The 13,584-nt window shown below is 35.9% G+C and overlaps 1 protein-coding gene, 1 long non-coding RNA gene and 1 pseudogene across 11 annotated transcripts; 1 reads left to right on the top strand and 2 right to left on the bottom strand.

Annotated features, from left to right (window-relative positions):
* The first annotated feature begins 418 nt into the window (after window positions 1-418).
* Window positions 419-3,518, top strand: LOC113318831. Of its 10 annotated transcripts, none has more exons than XR_003344877.1 (5): window positions 420-773; window positions 1,088-1,240; window positions 1,503-1,702; window positions 1,799-2,298; window positions 2,530-3,518. It is a non-coding gene; the product is annotated as an uncharacterized LOC113318831 (long non-coding RNA). The 10 variants fall into 10 exon arrangements; XR_003344880.1 differs by having other exon boundaries at window positions 1,498-1,702; XR_003344879.1 differs by having other exon boundaries at window positions 1,088-1,284.
* Window positions 3,519-7,090: 3,572 nt separating this feature from the next.
* LOC113316868 (putative cysteine-rich receptor-like protein kinase 43) lies at window positions 7,091-10,968 on the bottom strand. Its single transcript, XM_026565025.1, has 7 exons — window positions 10,153-10,968; window positions 9,431-9,770; window positions 8,667-8,926; window positions 8,374-8,584; window positions 7,869-8,106; window positions 7,598-7,748; window positions 7,091-7,504 (listed from the first exon to the last, which is right to left on the bottom strand). Exons 1-7 carry the CDS (start codon window positions 10,609-10,611, stop codon window positions 7,163-7,165), a joined length of 2,001 nt encoding a protein of 666 aa, XP_026420810.1. The 5' UTR covers window positions 10,612-10,968; the 3' UTR covers window positions 7,091-7,162.
* A 307-nt stretch (window positions 10,969-11,275) lies between these two features.
* LOC113315290 lies at window positions 11,276-13,348 on the bottom strand (annotated as a pseudogene).
* Window positions 13,349-13,584: the final 236 nt, after the last annotated feature.

The following is a 13,584-nucleotide window of genomic DNA, read 5'->3' as shown; positions in this document are numbered from 1 at the left end:
GTTTGAATTATTTAGTTACACCGTGTTTACACCTATACTTAACTGTACTTTAGTAAGGGTGGACAAAACTCACGTCCAAACCTTAAACCGTGTTTACACCTATAATTCGGTCCGCGAGTTATAACCCCAGAGGTGTCACCATTCCACAAAAAATCCATCAAAACAAAAGTAACACAAAAACCCCATGAAAACAAAACTAATACAAAAACCCCTAATTTAAATGTTGGTTTCATCATAAAAAAATTTAAAAATTTGGGTTTTTGTATCAATTTTTAAAAATTTGGCGTTTTTGTATCATTTTATTTACGATGAAGTTTTAATGGATCCCAACATTTGAATGGACACAAGTTTGATCACCTTGGATTTTTATGACTAGTTTTAAAAAAAAAAGTGAATTCTTGATGCATGAAACTCTTAAAAACTAAATCCTTTTAAAAAGGAAATCGTTGACACCAAAAAAAAAAAAAAAATCGTTTCAAAATAAAAACTTTGCGGAGAAACCAGGGAACATACCATCGGTTTGTTGTACTAAATCTAAGAAGAGATTTTACACAAATTCTTAGATGTGTTCCAATCCACCAAGATTTTAATAAAATTGAGAAAGCAAAACAATATTCGTTGTGGATGATAACAGAGATTTTACAAAAATCTTAGAGAATCTCCATCATCAATAAAGCATCTCTAAGCTTCTGGATATTTTTTACAGGTTGATGCAAATAAACCTTTTCCTTGAGGATCGTTCGAGCAAATCTCTTTTACTTCAAATTCTTCAGGTATAATTCAATTTCAGGAAAAAAACTTAGATTTAGATTTTTGATTTGTTGTTTTTGATAAAAATAACAAATAGTAATTCAGGTACAATTCAATTTCCCCTACAGGAAAAAACCTAAATTTTGAATTTTGGTTTTTGAGACAAACCCAAAATTTACTATCTGGGCTTGTAATTCCAGGGTTTTGAAACTCTGTATTTTTTTGTTGCCTGTTGGTGTGTATTTGATTTCTTTAGTAATTATTTGAGTGCAGTGTTTATTTTTTTTATCAATAATCATTTTAGTCCTGGTGTCAATGAATTTGTTGAAATCTTTAGGGCTGCTGGGAATTGTTATAGGAGATAGCGTAACTATTTGCAAATCCAATTGCAAGGATGTGGTATTTTGACAGTTGGGGTTTCCGCAATTGAAGATCCAATATTGTGGAGAAGAGTTAGAAAGAATCACAATCAATGAATCTAAAAATTCAGGTCTCTCTGTTTTCTGTTGATGTTGGTGTTACTAAATCTAAGAAGTAAGAATTTGTATCGGGTGCAGTCGGTTTATAGTCATTTGTTATTAAGTTCTCCATTTATTTTCCTTCTATTGGTTAGTTCACTATTTTCTACAACTCTAATTTACACCTAAAATGTCCTATTTAATTAGCCATGCATGAGAGATTTATATATATATGCTACTTGCAGGACTATTGATGTCTTTTTCTTTTCTTTTTTTTTGATCGGTAAAGTGCAGGACTATTGATGTTGCTGCACACTTACATACAATGATAATGGAACTGTGGAAAACTGTAAAGATCTAGAGATATTTGAATATAAGGACGTCACTGTAAAAGACAGTGTCAAGAACCATGGATAGTGGTATTGAAGACTTGGAATTGGACGATTACACAGCAACGGAACCACCAATGATAGATGTCGGGTACATTTTAAAATGTAAGAGACTTCTAAACTTTAGAGGAGTTCAAAATATTTAAGATATAAAATTTTCTATTCTACTTAGGGTCATTGGTATTGGTATTTGGTTTGAAGGTTATTGTTCTCCGCTTAGGAATGCTGGATCTGCACTAGACCATTCACCATTTTTCGGTAGTGGCAAAGTCGTGATAGATGCAAAATACCGAGATATTTGAGGACAGGTATGCTCTTCTTCGTCAATTTGGCTTGAATCCCAGGTTGGACTGTAATCTTATTGATTTCCCATCTCTATTAAAAACCATGGATAGTGGTTTAATTAACACCATAACCAAGTCTTAACTAACTCTTTTTGATGAGAGTGTACTGACTAATAGATACAATATATAGCTCATTGGATTAGCCTATTTTAGTGTAATTTAATTGAGAGTGTACTGACTGGATAATACATTGGAATCATGTGCATGTTATTAATTAGAAATTGTTTTTTCACTTCTTCATTTTCTTGGTCTTAGTTTTGTTTCCTTAGTTATCAGATTGCAGTTTGAGTTAATCAACCATTGGCGCTAACAGATTCAACTGAAAAAATCAAGTGAGGTGCTTGACATAAAAGAAAGGTACCATTACCATGTATACTCTTGGTACTGTATGTATCCAATTAATTTTATAAAAGTTGTTTTTAGAACTTCCCAAGAGATAAGAAAACTGCAAAACAGTTCCATTAGGTTTCCCATAATTGGTTTTGTTGTTCATTGTAAATTTAAAGGATACATCTTCCGATCCAACGGTAGTCGCTCTGATTTTCTTTTTGTCAGATCAATACTAATTTATGTCTTCTGGTTTTACAGAGAGTGAATGACTGGAGCTGGCATTCCTTCTTCTTACGATCTTCAATCGACTGTTTGTGGTTCTGTTGTGTTCGCCTAATCCAATTCCTTACATATCTACTTATTCTTATCAATGGATATTTGAATTTGTCGACTATATATTGGCACAGTAAGTGTTATTTAAACTATAATTTATGTTAATTCGAATAATTACTTTGTGGTCTTAGAGTGAATTTGCAGATATTATGATGAGTAATCCACTGCAAATACATTTTCTTATTGTTAGAAGTCAGTTGTGAAAATTTTAAGTTTTGGATAATCTCAACAACTTTTAGTATCTCAACTTGCAGACACCAAAAACAACTCTTTCACTCTGTGAGTCCTACAAAGTAGTAAAAGTAATTGAAAATAGTGTATTAATGACCAAAAATAGCAAGAAGAGGAGAACATAATGGGCATGGAGGTTTCATACAAAATTAGCCTCCACCTTTTGATGCTAGAGATGTTTTTGATGCTCATAACTTAGGAATAGCAGTGGGTCATATGCTTAAAGAAACTTCAGTTCATTGTCCCTTAGGTTACTTACTAATCCTATGTTCTAGACAATGCAACTAATGATTTTCTTTGCGAAGCAACTGTTTTTTTTTTCAACAGAAATTCTTTTGGGATTGAAACATGTACGTGAAGTTGATAAAAGAGTGATTTTTGTTGTCAAATTGAAGGGAGAGAATACCACTGCTGACTGAGATGGTGATGTAGACAATAAAAGTGACATAGTCTTTGCGTAGGAGGAGGTTCAATGTGGACGACCTCCTACTGTTCTCTCTGACAAGTTGATTGAAGTGCGGTATCGATAAATTGGCCGTTGTTGGCATCCATGTGGTAATTATGTGGCTGTACGCAGTACGTAGTTGATGCAGTAAATAATATTTGTATTCAGAGTTCTCAAATTGGTTTATCGCTGTTTGCGTTTAAGTGAATAAAATCTCGGTAACCTTTTTTTGTTGTGATACTATTTTTTCATTTTCGTTCACTATTAATTTGATCTTCTTTGTGCAAGTTATTTGCAAAGGGAATTAAAACACTTATACTCTGGATCAATAATTCAGTAATATACATATCTCAAGGATCTGGCTGGGTGGTGAATAGTTTAGCTATACCACGTTTGGTTTATTTGTCCCTAAAGTAGTGTTGTTCAATGTTTATACCATTTGCAATGACGCGTGAGCTTTCAACCATTACCTGCTTTGTTTAAGGTATTCTTTTTTAATTAGGACACACAATATTACGTCAATAAGGAAATCAGACTTTCACAATTGTTCCGATGATAGGAAATTATTTGTTTCCAGCTTAATTGAGGAAATTGTGTTAGTGTGGAATTCGTGTTAGAAAGGAAACTAATTTATTCAGAAAATTATCCTACAGAACAGTTTCCGTCAAAATCATGGCAGCCTATAATCAACATCAACTCAAAGAGTTTCGAAAAATAAGCAACTAGGATTGCTAGGAGCTTGAGGCAGAATCTTTTGCTCCTAAAACCTTTCTATGTAACATTATGTTCCATTAGATTTAAACACGACAATATTTTCAGAAAAAAAAAAAAATCGGTTATTCAGAGAAACAGACAAGAAAATGGAAAACTGGTTTGTAAGCACTAGTAAAACTTCAAAAATAAAATAAAATAATTGATAAACGTTCCAAAAAAAAAATGGTTTATATATTTTTGCATCGCTACGGATATACGGTTACTAAAAATTTCAAGAAAAGAGCTTATTGGCGTGGGACGAAGCCTCGCACACACCAAATTAAAAATTCACCACACTTGGGCAGCACCAAATCAAAAATACATTTCCATGGGACGGGGCAACTGGCGCACACCAAATCAAAAATGCACATCACCACGGGGCCGAAAAAGCCCCGCGTACACCAAGCTATAAAAAGAAGAAAAATGCCCGATGCGTAGCACGGGCACAAATCTAGTGGGTATTTATAGTTGGAGTGAAGTATAATGGAGAAACACATGGAAGTGTACGTGGCAGTCAACCGGATTATTCTTAGGGCGGTTCCTTTGGGTGTTCAAATCAATTGATTTGCTAGTTTTGCACCCACTATGGAGTTGGAAAACAAGCAAACTTGCCTGGCTAAGTGACAAATTTTCCACTTAGCCAGGCTAGGTAAAGTTTCCACCGAGCGGTCGAAACTGTTTCGACCGTTAGGTGTAGTTTCCACCGCCAGCGGTCTAGACTCGACACTGGGATCATCTCATCTAACGGTCATAATTTCATCAGCCCTATAAATACGATATCAAATTTCATTTCAACTCACACCATTTTTTCAATCTCCATTCGTTCACTTCACAAATCCAATATGTCAGTTCGAGTTCGAGAATGCATTTGCAGGCATTATGTTTTTGTTATGCAAGATATGGTCAATGATGGACAACATCAACATCAAGAGATTGTATGGAGCCGCATATTTCAGAGATTTCAAGAAGAAACATTGAACCTCAATAATCGAAATGCAAATGGATTGTGTCATCGCTTCGGAATAATCAACAAGGATGTGAAGTTGTTTGATGCTGCACTTGCTGAAGGCTATCGAAACCGACAAAATGGCCAAAACGCATTTGATGTGGAGCAAATGTGTCGGCTCGAATGGTGCAATAGAGTTGGAAAAAAAATTCAATTTGATGGTTGTTATCTTATCAGATGTCAAACCAGGATCTCTTTCTTAATTAGTCAGACTAAGTATGAACTTGACTAACTAGAGAAATACAATATGTTTAGTGCAAACCATGTACAACTCCAATTTCTCCTGTTTGACAGATGTCTAAGGATGATGGTGTTGTTTTATCAGATGCCAGTGGATATTGATTACTAGTTGGTGCTTTGTGGTACTTAACTTGGACTAGACCTGATATTGGTTTTGATGTCAATCAAGTATGCTTATATATGCAATTACCTGCACATCTGCATCTTATTGCATCCAAAAGGATCCTAAGATATATTAAACATACTCTTGACTATGGATTACTATTTTATAAAAGAATGTTGGTTATTTGTGAGTTCAGTGATGCTGATTGGGCAAATTACATTGATACTAGGAGGTCTCCAGGGGAATCAGCATATTTCTTGGAACTAATCCTATCTCCTGGTCTAGTAAGAGACAAAATGGTGTTTTTAGGAGCTCAACTGAAGCAGAATACATATGTTTAGCTAATATTGTTGCAGTTTGGGTATGTCAATTGCTAAAGGATCTACATATTTTTCTGGCTTCTCCACCAACGACTTCCTGTGATAACTTAAGTGCAGTTTCACCATCTTCAAATCCAATTTTTCATATTAGGATGAAACATTTTGCTATTAATTATCACTTTGTAAGAGAGTTGGTTTAAAATAAGACGTCGTAGACTCGTAGTTACCTACTTGTCAACACTTGATCAGGTGGCAGATGTCTTCACTAAAGGTTTTACAGGTCCAAGATTTTCTTTCCTTAGGAGCAAGCTGAAAGTCACTCCTTACAGGCAAATTTAGCTTGAGCGGGGATAATTGTTGTGTTCTGGTTTACATTCAGTTTATATTTGGTCATTATTGTGTGTCCTTTTTAGTCCACGTGTCTGTCTATGAATGAACACAGGTTGTCTAGTGGTCGTCTCTCTTTCCTTTCTCTCTTTCTACAGTGTAATAAATAGAGCTACCTCCCTATTTCTGTAACTAATTGAGTTTCATTAATTCCAATTTACATCCGATATTCATTACAATAGTGATGTTTTTTGGATCCGAAGGAGATGATGATCATGAAATAATTATGGTTTTTGAGTTAATCATGTTTTTAATGTCGATTTGACCAACCACATCAACGGTTTAGATTTACAGATGTATAAAGCAAAAAAGAAACTTCAAAATTGACGTACCTAAAATATAGCATTGATCCAACCACGTAAGAAAACATTTGGGCACGAGATTTTTTACGGAAAATTATGCTGTCAATAATTATTGTTAAATTTCACTAAAAAAAAATGGTGCTCTTAACGTGAGATAATCTGGGAATAGAAGTGTGAGTGGATCCTCCCTCCATATTAAAAATGGTGCTCTTAACGTGAGATAATCTGGGAATAGAAGTGTGAGCGGATCCTCCCTCCATATTAGAAACCGTAAAGTTATTCTCTTACTTGGCCACCTTGCGGGAGAGTTATCTGGGCTAGCATTTCTGGAAATTTAATTTACGAAAATGGGACGCCAAATAAATTTCTAGGACTAGATCTTTTTTAGCGTGAATCGTTGCTATAATTCTGCGTGGAAAGAAGAAAAACAAAGGCAAAAATAAAGAGGGAGAACAATGTGTGAGCTTGTACTGGACATGGTTCTTTCTTCAAATGGAATGAAGAAAAAACAAAGGCAAAAATAAAGAGGGACAACAATGCATGAGCTTGTAATGGACACGAGTCTTTCTTCACTTTCGCGAGTTTCTTTATAGCCGAGGATGTTGATTTTGATCTAAAAAGAAAATGTTTTCAATGGACAATCAACATCTGGTGCTGTTGATGGGGCAGTTAGTAGCGATATGTTTACCTAGTCGTAAATTTGTGAAATGTCTAATGCACGAATGAGACTGTTTTATACCAAAAGAAAGGGAAAAAAAGAACCTAATTTAACTAGTGGCGCTGTTTGGTACTACTATGATGAGATTTACAAAAATCAGGAACATTTTCGTGATGATGACTGTGACCGTGACTTGACCCGTATAAAAAGTTGGCGTTTTTGGCGCTTCCAAAAGTTTCGTCAAAGAAAGGAGGTTTAGAAGGTTCCGGAAGTGGTTGATCAGTTTGCCTCAGCATTTGTATTACTTCTTTCATGGTTGGCCTTAATGCTGCTGCTTCTTGTGTGCACAACAGACCCACTTGTACTACCCTTTTCACTTCCTCATGATCTTCTACTATTTCGATACTTTCGTCTATTATGTCTGACACTTTATTCGTCTTGTAATGCTTCCATGTCTGTATAACAAGAGAATAGCTAATAATGATGATTTAGCGAGACAGAATGTAGTTGCCTAGTTTTCTGATTAAGAGTAATGAGAAATGACATACCCAAGTTACTAATGTTTCGAGCGATTCATCTGCAGTGAAATGGTTACTCTGGATACCAGTGACTATTTCGAGGACTATAACTCCATAACTATAAACATCAACCTTTTCTGTTAATTGTCCATGAGTCAGGTACTCCGGGGACATATACCCACTTGTCAAAAGGAAAAAAAAACAAACAGAAACAAGCAATGATTCAATAATGTATGCAATTGTTCTCATGTTGAATGCAGTTGCATAAGCTCTGACACCATGCTAACAGTTAGGTACTTACAATGTGCCAGCAATGACTATACCCTTGGGATTTCCTGTATCATCTGCACAAAATCTGGCTAGACCGAAGTCAGCAATTTTGGGTCTAAATCGGAGGTCTAATAAGATGTTGCTCGCCTTGATATCTCTATGAACAATAACAATTTGACAATCTTCATGAAGATATGCTAGGCCATCTGCAGTTCCTTTTATGATTCCAAACCTCTTCTTCCAATCTAATTCTGTCTTCTTTTCATTATCTGTTTTACTAACACGAAAAGAAACGTCAGGTAACACTAATCAGCTTATCTATTTGCCAAAACCTCGCATTATAATGAATAGAAGGGAGGGGTTACAGTCACAAAACTCAATTATTCTCCCACTTCGCTCACGCTTGCTCATACAGATCATCTCACACAAATGAGATGTGTAAGCAAAGTATACGAGTGAGAGTTGGAAATAGATTAACTAATCTCGAGTCAAGTACTAATTTCATGAGCGTTGCTTGAACAATACTTTGAAATTACCAAATAGGAACAAGTTGAGGCTTTTGTTCGGAACGAATTCGTATACAAGAATGCTATCTAGAGTTGTAATGCTGCAACCAAGGAACCGAACCAAATTCTTGTGGTGACAATGACTGATCACATTCATCTCATTGAATATCTCCTCACTTCTGTTAGTAGGGCTTACGTAAAGACGTTTTACGGCAATTTCTCTACCATCAGCTAAAGTTCCCTACTTGACACACACACAACTGTATAAATACCTAAGAAATAAATAAATAGGTTGGATTTGTTTTATGAATCACTTTAAGTACCTTAAATACTTCACCAAAACCTCCTTGACCAAGTTTGTTTGCTTCACTAAAGTAGTGAGTTGCTTTCTCTATAGTTGAGTACTTGAATTTCAAACTCCTCTTGAACAGTGATTGATCTCCATCAGCTCCTGCTATCATTGTAGCTTGTTGTCTGTTTTTTCGATCATATACGAATTTCCCCGCGAAGATTCCAATACAAATAGCGAATGCACAAACCATAGTAGCACCAAGAACAATCTCGATATACGTTATAGTCGTATCTACGCAAAGAATCATGAAAAAAAAGGACGAACAAAGTCAGAATTCTAACTTGAAGTAAAAAATTTCATTAATTAAAAATTGATGCTTTGTGACATTTTGCCCCAATTTTAGAGGAAGTGATATAATGAAAGGCTGTATAAGGTAGCAAAAAATATATTCTGACTTCTGGAGCAAACTCCAATACTAACGAAGATTAATCTAGCATAATTAAGCTGTCATCAACCAGACACAAGCAACAAACTCCATGAAACATCTTCAGTTTTACTAGTTCCTGAGAGTAAGAAATGACAGAGTGCCTATAGGGTGTGAAGGACAGCATATTCCATGGAAGTAGACTTTATGATATGCATGATTTTTAGCTTATGCTCTTCATACTTGCCAAGATAAAATTGAAATTAGTCAGTGTATATTGTTACTTCAAAATTGACCGAGTCTCTTGGAAACAAAGTGACATTAGCAGGATTGCAGGAATTTGATAGCAGATTATAATTAAGATAACTTACTACGAACAGAGCTTCTTGATGATTTCCCTTCTCTAAAAAATGGATAGTCAGAGTAGTGAATCATACAACCGGCTCTGAGATCCCAAGCTTCAGTAGCAGGAAGACAAGAAACGATAGTTGAGGCAGACTTATCAAGGCAAGAGGCACATGAAAACTTGTCCAAGGTCTTCCAGCAGTTAGCTTGGACATAAAGGGGTGAACCCCAGAACAGTGGCCATGTGTACTCATCTTCTGTGTAAGCTTCCCCATTTGCCTTCTTGAAATTCTTAACCGTGTCATACACCATTCTTTTAATTGATTCTTTGCGGGATTTGTCATCTTTCAGTGTCGGTCCACAAATCTTTTATTATTTTTGTCCAATGCCAAATGAAGGAGAACCAAACCAAGATCGTTAATCTATTTGTTATTAATAATAATAACCTAGTAAATGTATTAGGTAATCGTTTTAATGCATCACTTATATATCTGTCCTAAGAACATAAGATTGTTGCCGGTTTAAAACAACCAAACAATCAATACTGAGTGTTAAAAGCATAGGTTATTTAGATGTACTTAGTTTACAGCAAGACCTAGGGGTTTTGTCTAGCCTTGATGCATTCAAGCCTAGTGATCCAAGGAATAAGGACTATAAGCGCATGGAGTTACCTGGGGATATGCATATATTACAGGACATGATTTAAAATTAAAATGTGAGGGATTTAAGCAGTAGGTAGTATATGTACCGTTACATCCATGGGAGACAGAAATTCATGGAAGAAATTGTAATTAGCAGCTCTAAGGAAGCAACCACCTAGATGAACAAGGCCACCTGCCCGTGGGAAGCAGGTTGGGAGATGGTAACGAGCTTGAATGTAGCAACTATTGCATTGATCCTCTGAGAGGTCTTCATAACATGCGGCCATTAAATATATTTTGTAGGGTTCTTTCCCAGTCGATGTTTGCCCTGCTTTTGGAGCAAAAAAGTTCTCCCTTATAAGAATGTTATTAGCTTCGTTGAAATTCACTACAAAATTCGTCACGTTTTCAAACTCCTTCTTTTCGCAAACCTTTGTAAGCAAATCGAAATGACTACCACCCTCCTTTGTCGACGGTTCTTTTAGTTCTTGTGCCGCTGCTACTAGTTGTATCACCGATAATAGACGTAGGAGGAAGAACATGAAAGAATGATGATGTTCTGCCATGCAAGAGAGGAAGACATGCAGAACAAGAGAGATTTGTTTTAGGCTTTTTAAGTTAATGTTTTGATATGTGGTTTAGTTTTGGTTGAAAGACAAAAGTGGTGAAACTAATAATCCCTAAAAATATACATACATAGCATCAACTGAAATTGGCTAATTTGGGTGATCAATCACCTAAATTAGCCACTAAATGATCAACAGGAATTTTGGAAGATCACGCTTGTCTATTAATCAAGTTGATCTTGGATGGATGATGCAGTTATGAGGCCTCATAAGTTTTTAGGGTTTATAAAATTCAGGGAAGAAGGGGAAGAAGGAGAGGTGAATGATTCGTGTGGATTGTATGCGTATCACATCTTATAAAGATCTAGGTAGGTGGTATGCGATTGTATATATAATTTGAGTACAAATTGGTGGCCTCACATCGAAAGTTAGGTCAAAAGCTTGAATTTTAGAGTTCTTGGCCCACGACCAATAGAAATCGAGGATTTGAAATTTTTTCTGCGATGAATACCGGACTATCACTCGCCAAGATTGTTACTTACTATTCACAACCCTAGGTCTCTGCTTCTTCGTTTCCATCTTCCCCTAAAACATCTTTTTTTTTCCATTTCTCTTATGAAGTTACTACTGCGGAGGTGCAAAACGGAGATTAGGATGTAGGTTTTCATCCATTTGTTTTCTTTTGTATTCCCAGTTGTTCAGAGGCTTTAATATCCTATGGTTTTAGCAGGCCGGTCAAAAAAACAAATAAAGCAATTTCTTTGAAAAACCCTAATTCCTGTTCTTATTTTTCTCTGCTGTCACATCTCTGCGTTTTTTCTCTGTTTCTTTTGTTCACTGTTCCTTTTAGATTCAGTCTTATCGCGTGTTCTTATTTTCATTTCGGCAGCGGTAGCTGATTGTGCTTTATGGTAAATTTATCTTTACGTAGTTTTGGGTTCTTGATTGATTATCCTTTTGATTTTTGTTTATCTCAGTGACTGCGTTTCGATTTTTTGTCCGTTTTGATTTTGCAAGCGAGGGTTAGTTTCCGTTTTGGTTAGCTTATTTTTTTTCGCTATTTTTATTTTGTTGTGCTTGATCATCTCGTGAAAAAGCGGGGGTCTAACAACACCACCCAATATTTCGCTTAGCAATTTGTATGGACTAACTCCGAAACACTTTCTAGAGAATCAACTAGACAGTCAGACTCAATCTCGGTAAAAGTATCTCAAAGAGTTAATATCTCAATCTCTCAATTTGATATTTACTCAAGCAAATAGAAATCTGCGAATACTTGTCCATATGCCTGTTTTATATGTTCAAGCTCAGCATCGTATTCCACAAAAAATTCTAGATACTTGAATGGTATATCTTTATCCAAATTTGCACCACGTTCTTGTTGTTTCTCTAACGAGTCCCCTCCACCAGTGTGAGCCTTGTTTACCTTGCTTTTAATGTTTTCAGCCGAGTCAGTAACATATGCAGCAGAATTCGGAATACTAGCAGACATTTTCCCCGAGTCCCCGTGGAGAGCAGGTAAGAAAGAAGACTCGATCAAAGCAGGCTTCTGATATCCAAGCTTAGGAGCAACATCTCGTGTAATTCTGAAATACGGATCCTGGAAAATCGCACAAGGAATCAAGCAGCGTAACTTTTCTTTGCCCGTGAACAAATGAGGGAACTAACCCGGGAAGGATGGAGCTGCCTGCAGACCTGGAAAAATGAACTTCGCAGAAGGATCTGCAAGAGTGATACCAAATGTTCCATGCATCTGATTGCCTGTGGTGTTACCTAAAACTTTGATCGCATTTTCGTAGAATCCTCCACCGACATAACCAAAATCTGAGAAAATGAAGGTTCTTGAAATATCAAAGCCGCATGCAATGATGTCCTTGGCATTTTCACGAGCAAGTCTCTTGGTCTCTTCTACTGAAAGATTCTTATAGACGTACTTCGCATCATCTGTTAGTTGTATCACGAGGGGGACTTTGAATGCATCCTGTAAATATCTGCAACACCAGTACAAAACCAAAGATCACATCTCATATATTTACATATATAACTTTGTTAACAGATGAGGATATATATATGAAAAAGGATATATATATATATTATATGAAAAGGCTTACTTTGTAAACAAAAAGGGGATGAGATGTCCCAAATGCAAGGCTTCAGATGATGGTCCTCTTTCAGTATAAAGATAATATTTGTCCCCTTTCTCATATGCATCAAGAATCAAATTAAGATCCCTATGAGCAAAGAATTTGCCGCGCCGCAGAAGGACATGAGCGGGGCGTTTTGTAACCCGTTCGAGTCGGTCAATAAGGGTTTCGTCTAATCTTTGACAACCAAATTCATCAACGAGTTTGTCGTAGTTAATTCTTCCCTATACTTCGTTCGGTGTTACAATTTGTTTTTCTTCTTGTTGTTGTTGTTCTTCATTGTTTGTCTGTTGAAACATGAGGAAATAATATATATAGATTGATTCTAAGAAATTAAGAAAAAACCCTAACAAATAAAAAAAACATCAAAAACTTACAGATGACCTCAACGTTTCAGCATGATTTGGTACTTGTTGCACACCCAGCAGCGTTTTCAAATCTTGTAAACGTTCGGTGAGATAATCAATCTTTGTAGCAAACTTATTGGCGTTTGATGTTTCAAAACTAGTAGCAGTTGTGATTCGAGCGCTTAATAATTCGTTAATACTGGTCGTAAGTTTTGAAATTTGTTTTTTAACTATTTTTGCCGACATTGTAAAACCCTAGCTGGAACAAGAAATTACTGATCCTCCTGTAATGTTTTCTAACACTTATATAGAGAACATTACATAAAATATAGTCCGGAGCAAAGAAGGAAACACAAAAAATATGGAAACACAAAAAAAATATAGAAACGTGAATGAAAAAGGACATAACATGCATGTAACGCGCAGCTCAGTCGTATTCTGTAACTACCTAAAAATTCCTAAAGCTCAAAAATCAAACCTAG

The sequence above is a fragment of the Papaver somniferum genome, chromosome 10 (genome assembly GCF_003573695.1).
Source record: "Papaver somniferum cultivar HN1 chromosome 10, ASM357369v1, whole genome shotgun sequence".
NCBI classification, from domain to species: domain Eukaryota; kingdom Viridiplantae; phylum Streptophyta; class Magnoliopsida; order Ranunculales; family Papaveraceae; genus Papaver; species Papaver somniferum.
The sequence above is the reverse complement of the archived record's forward strand: the minus strand, read 5'-3'. Positions and strand labels throughout refer to the sequence as shown.

Coding starts and splice junctions, on each gene's coding strand:
- LOC113316868 (XM_026565025.1), bottom strand. CDS start 10,611: ATGGCAGAACATCATCATTCTTTCATGTTCTTCCTCCTACGTCTATTA. Junction 9,771..10,152: donor TGTCTCCCATGGATGTAACG/GTACATATACTA, acceptor AAATAATAAAAG/ATTTGTGGACCGACACTGAA. Junction 7,749..7,868: donor ATAGTCATTGCTGGCACATT/GTAAGTACCTAA, acceptor CCTTTTGACAAG/TGGGTATATGTCCCCGGAGT.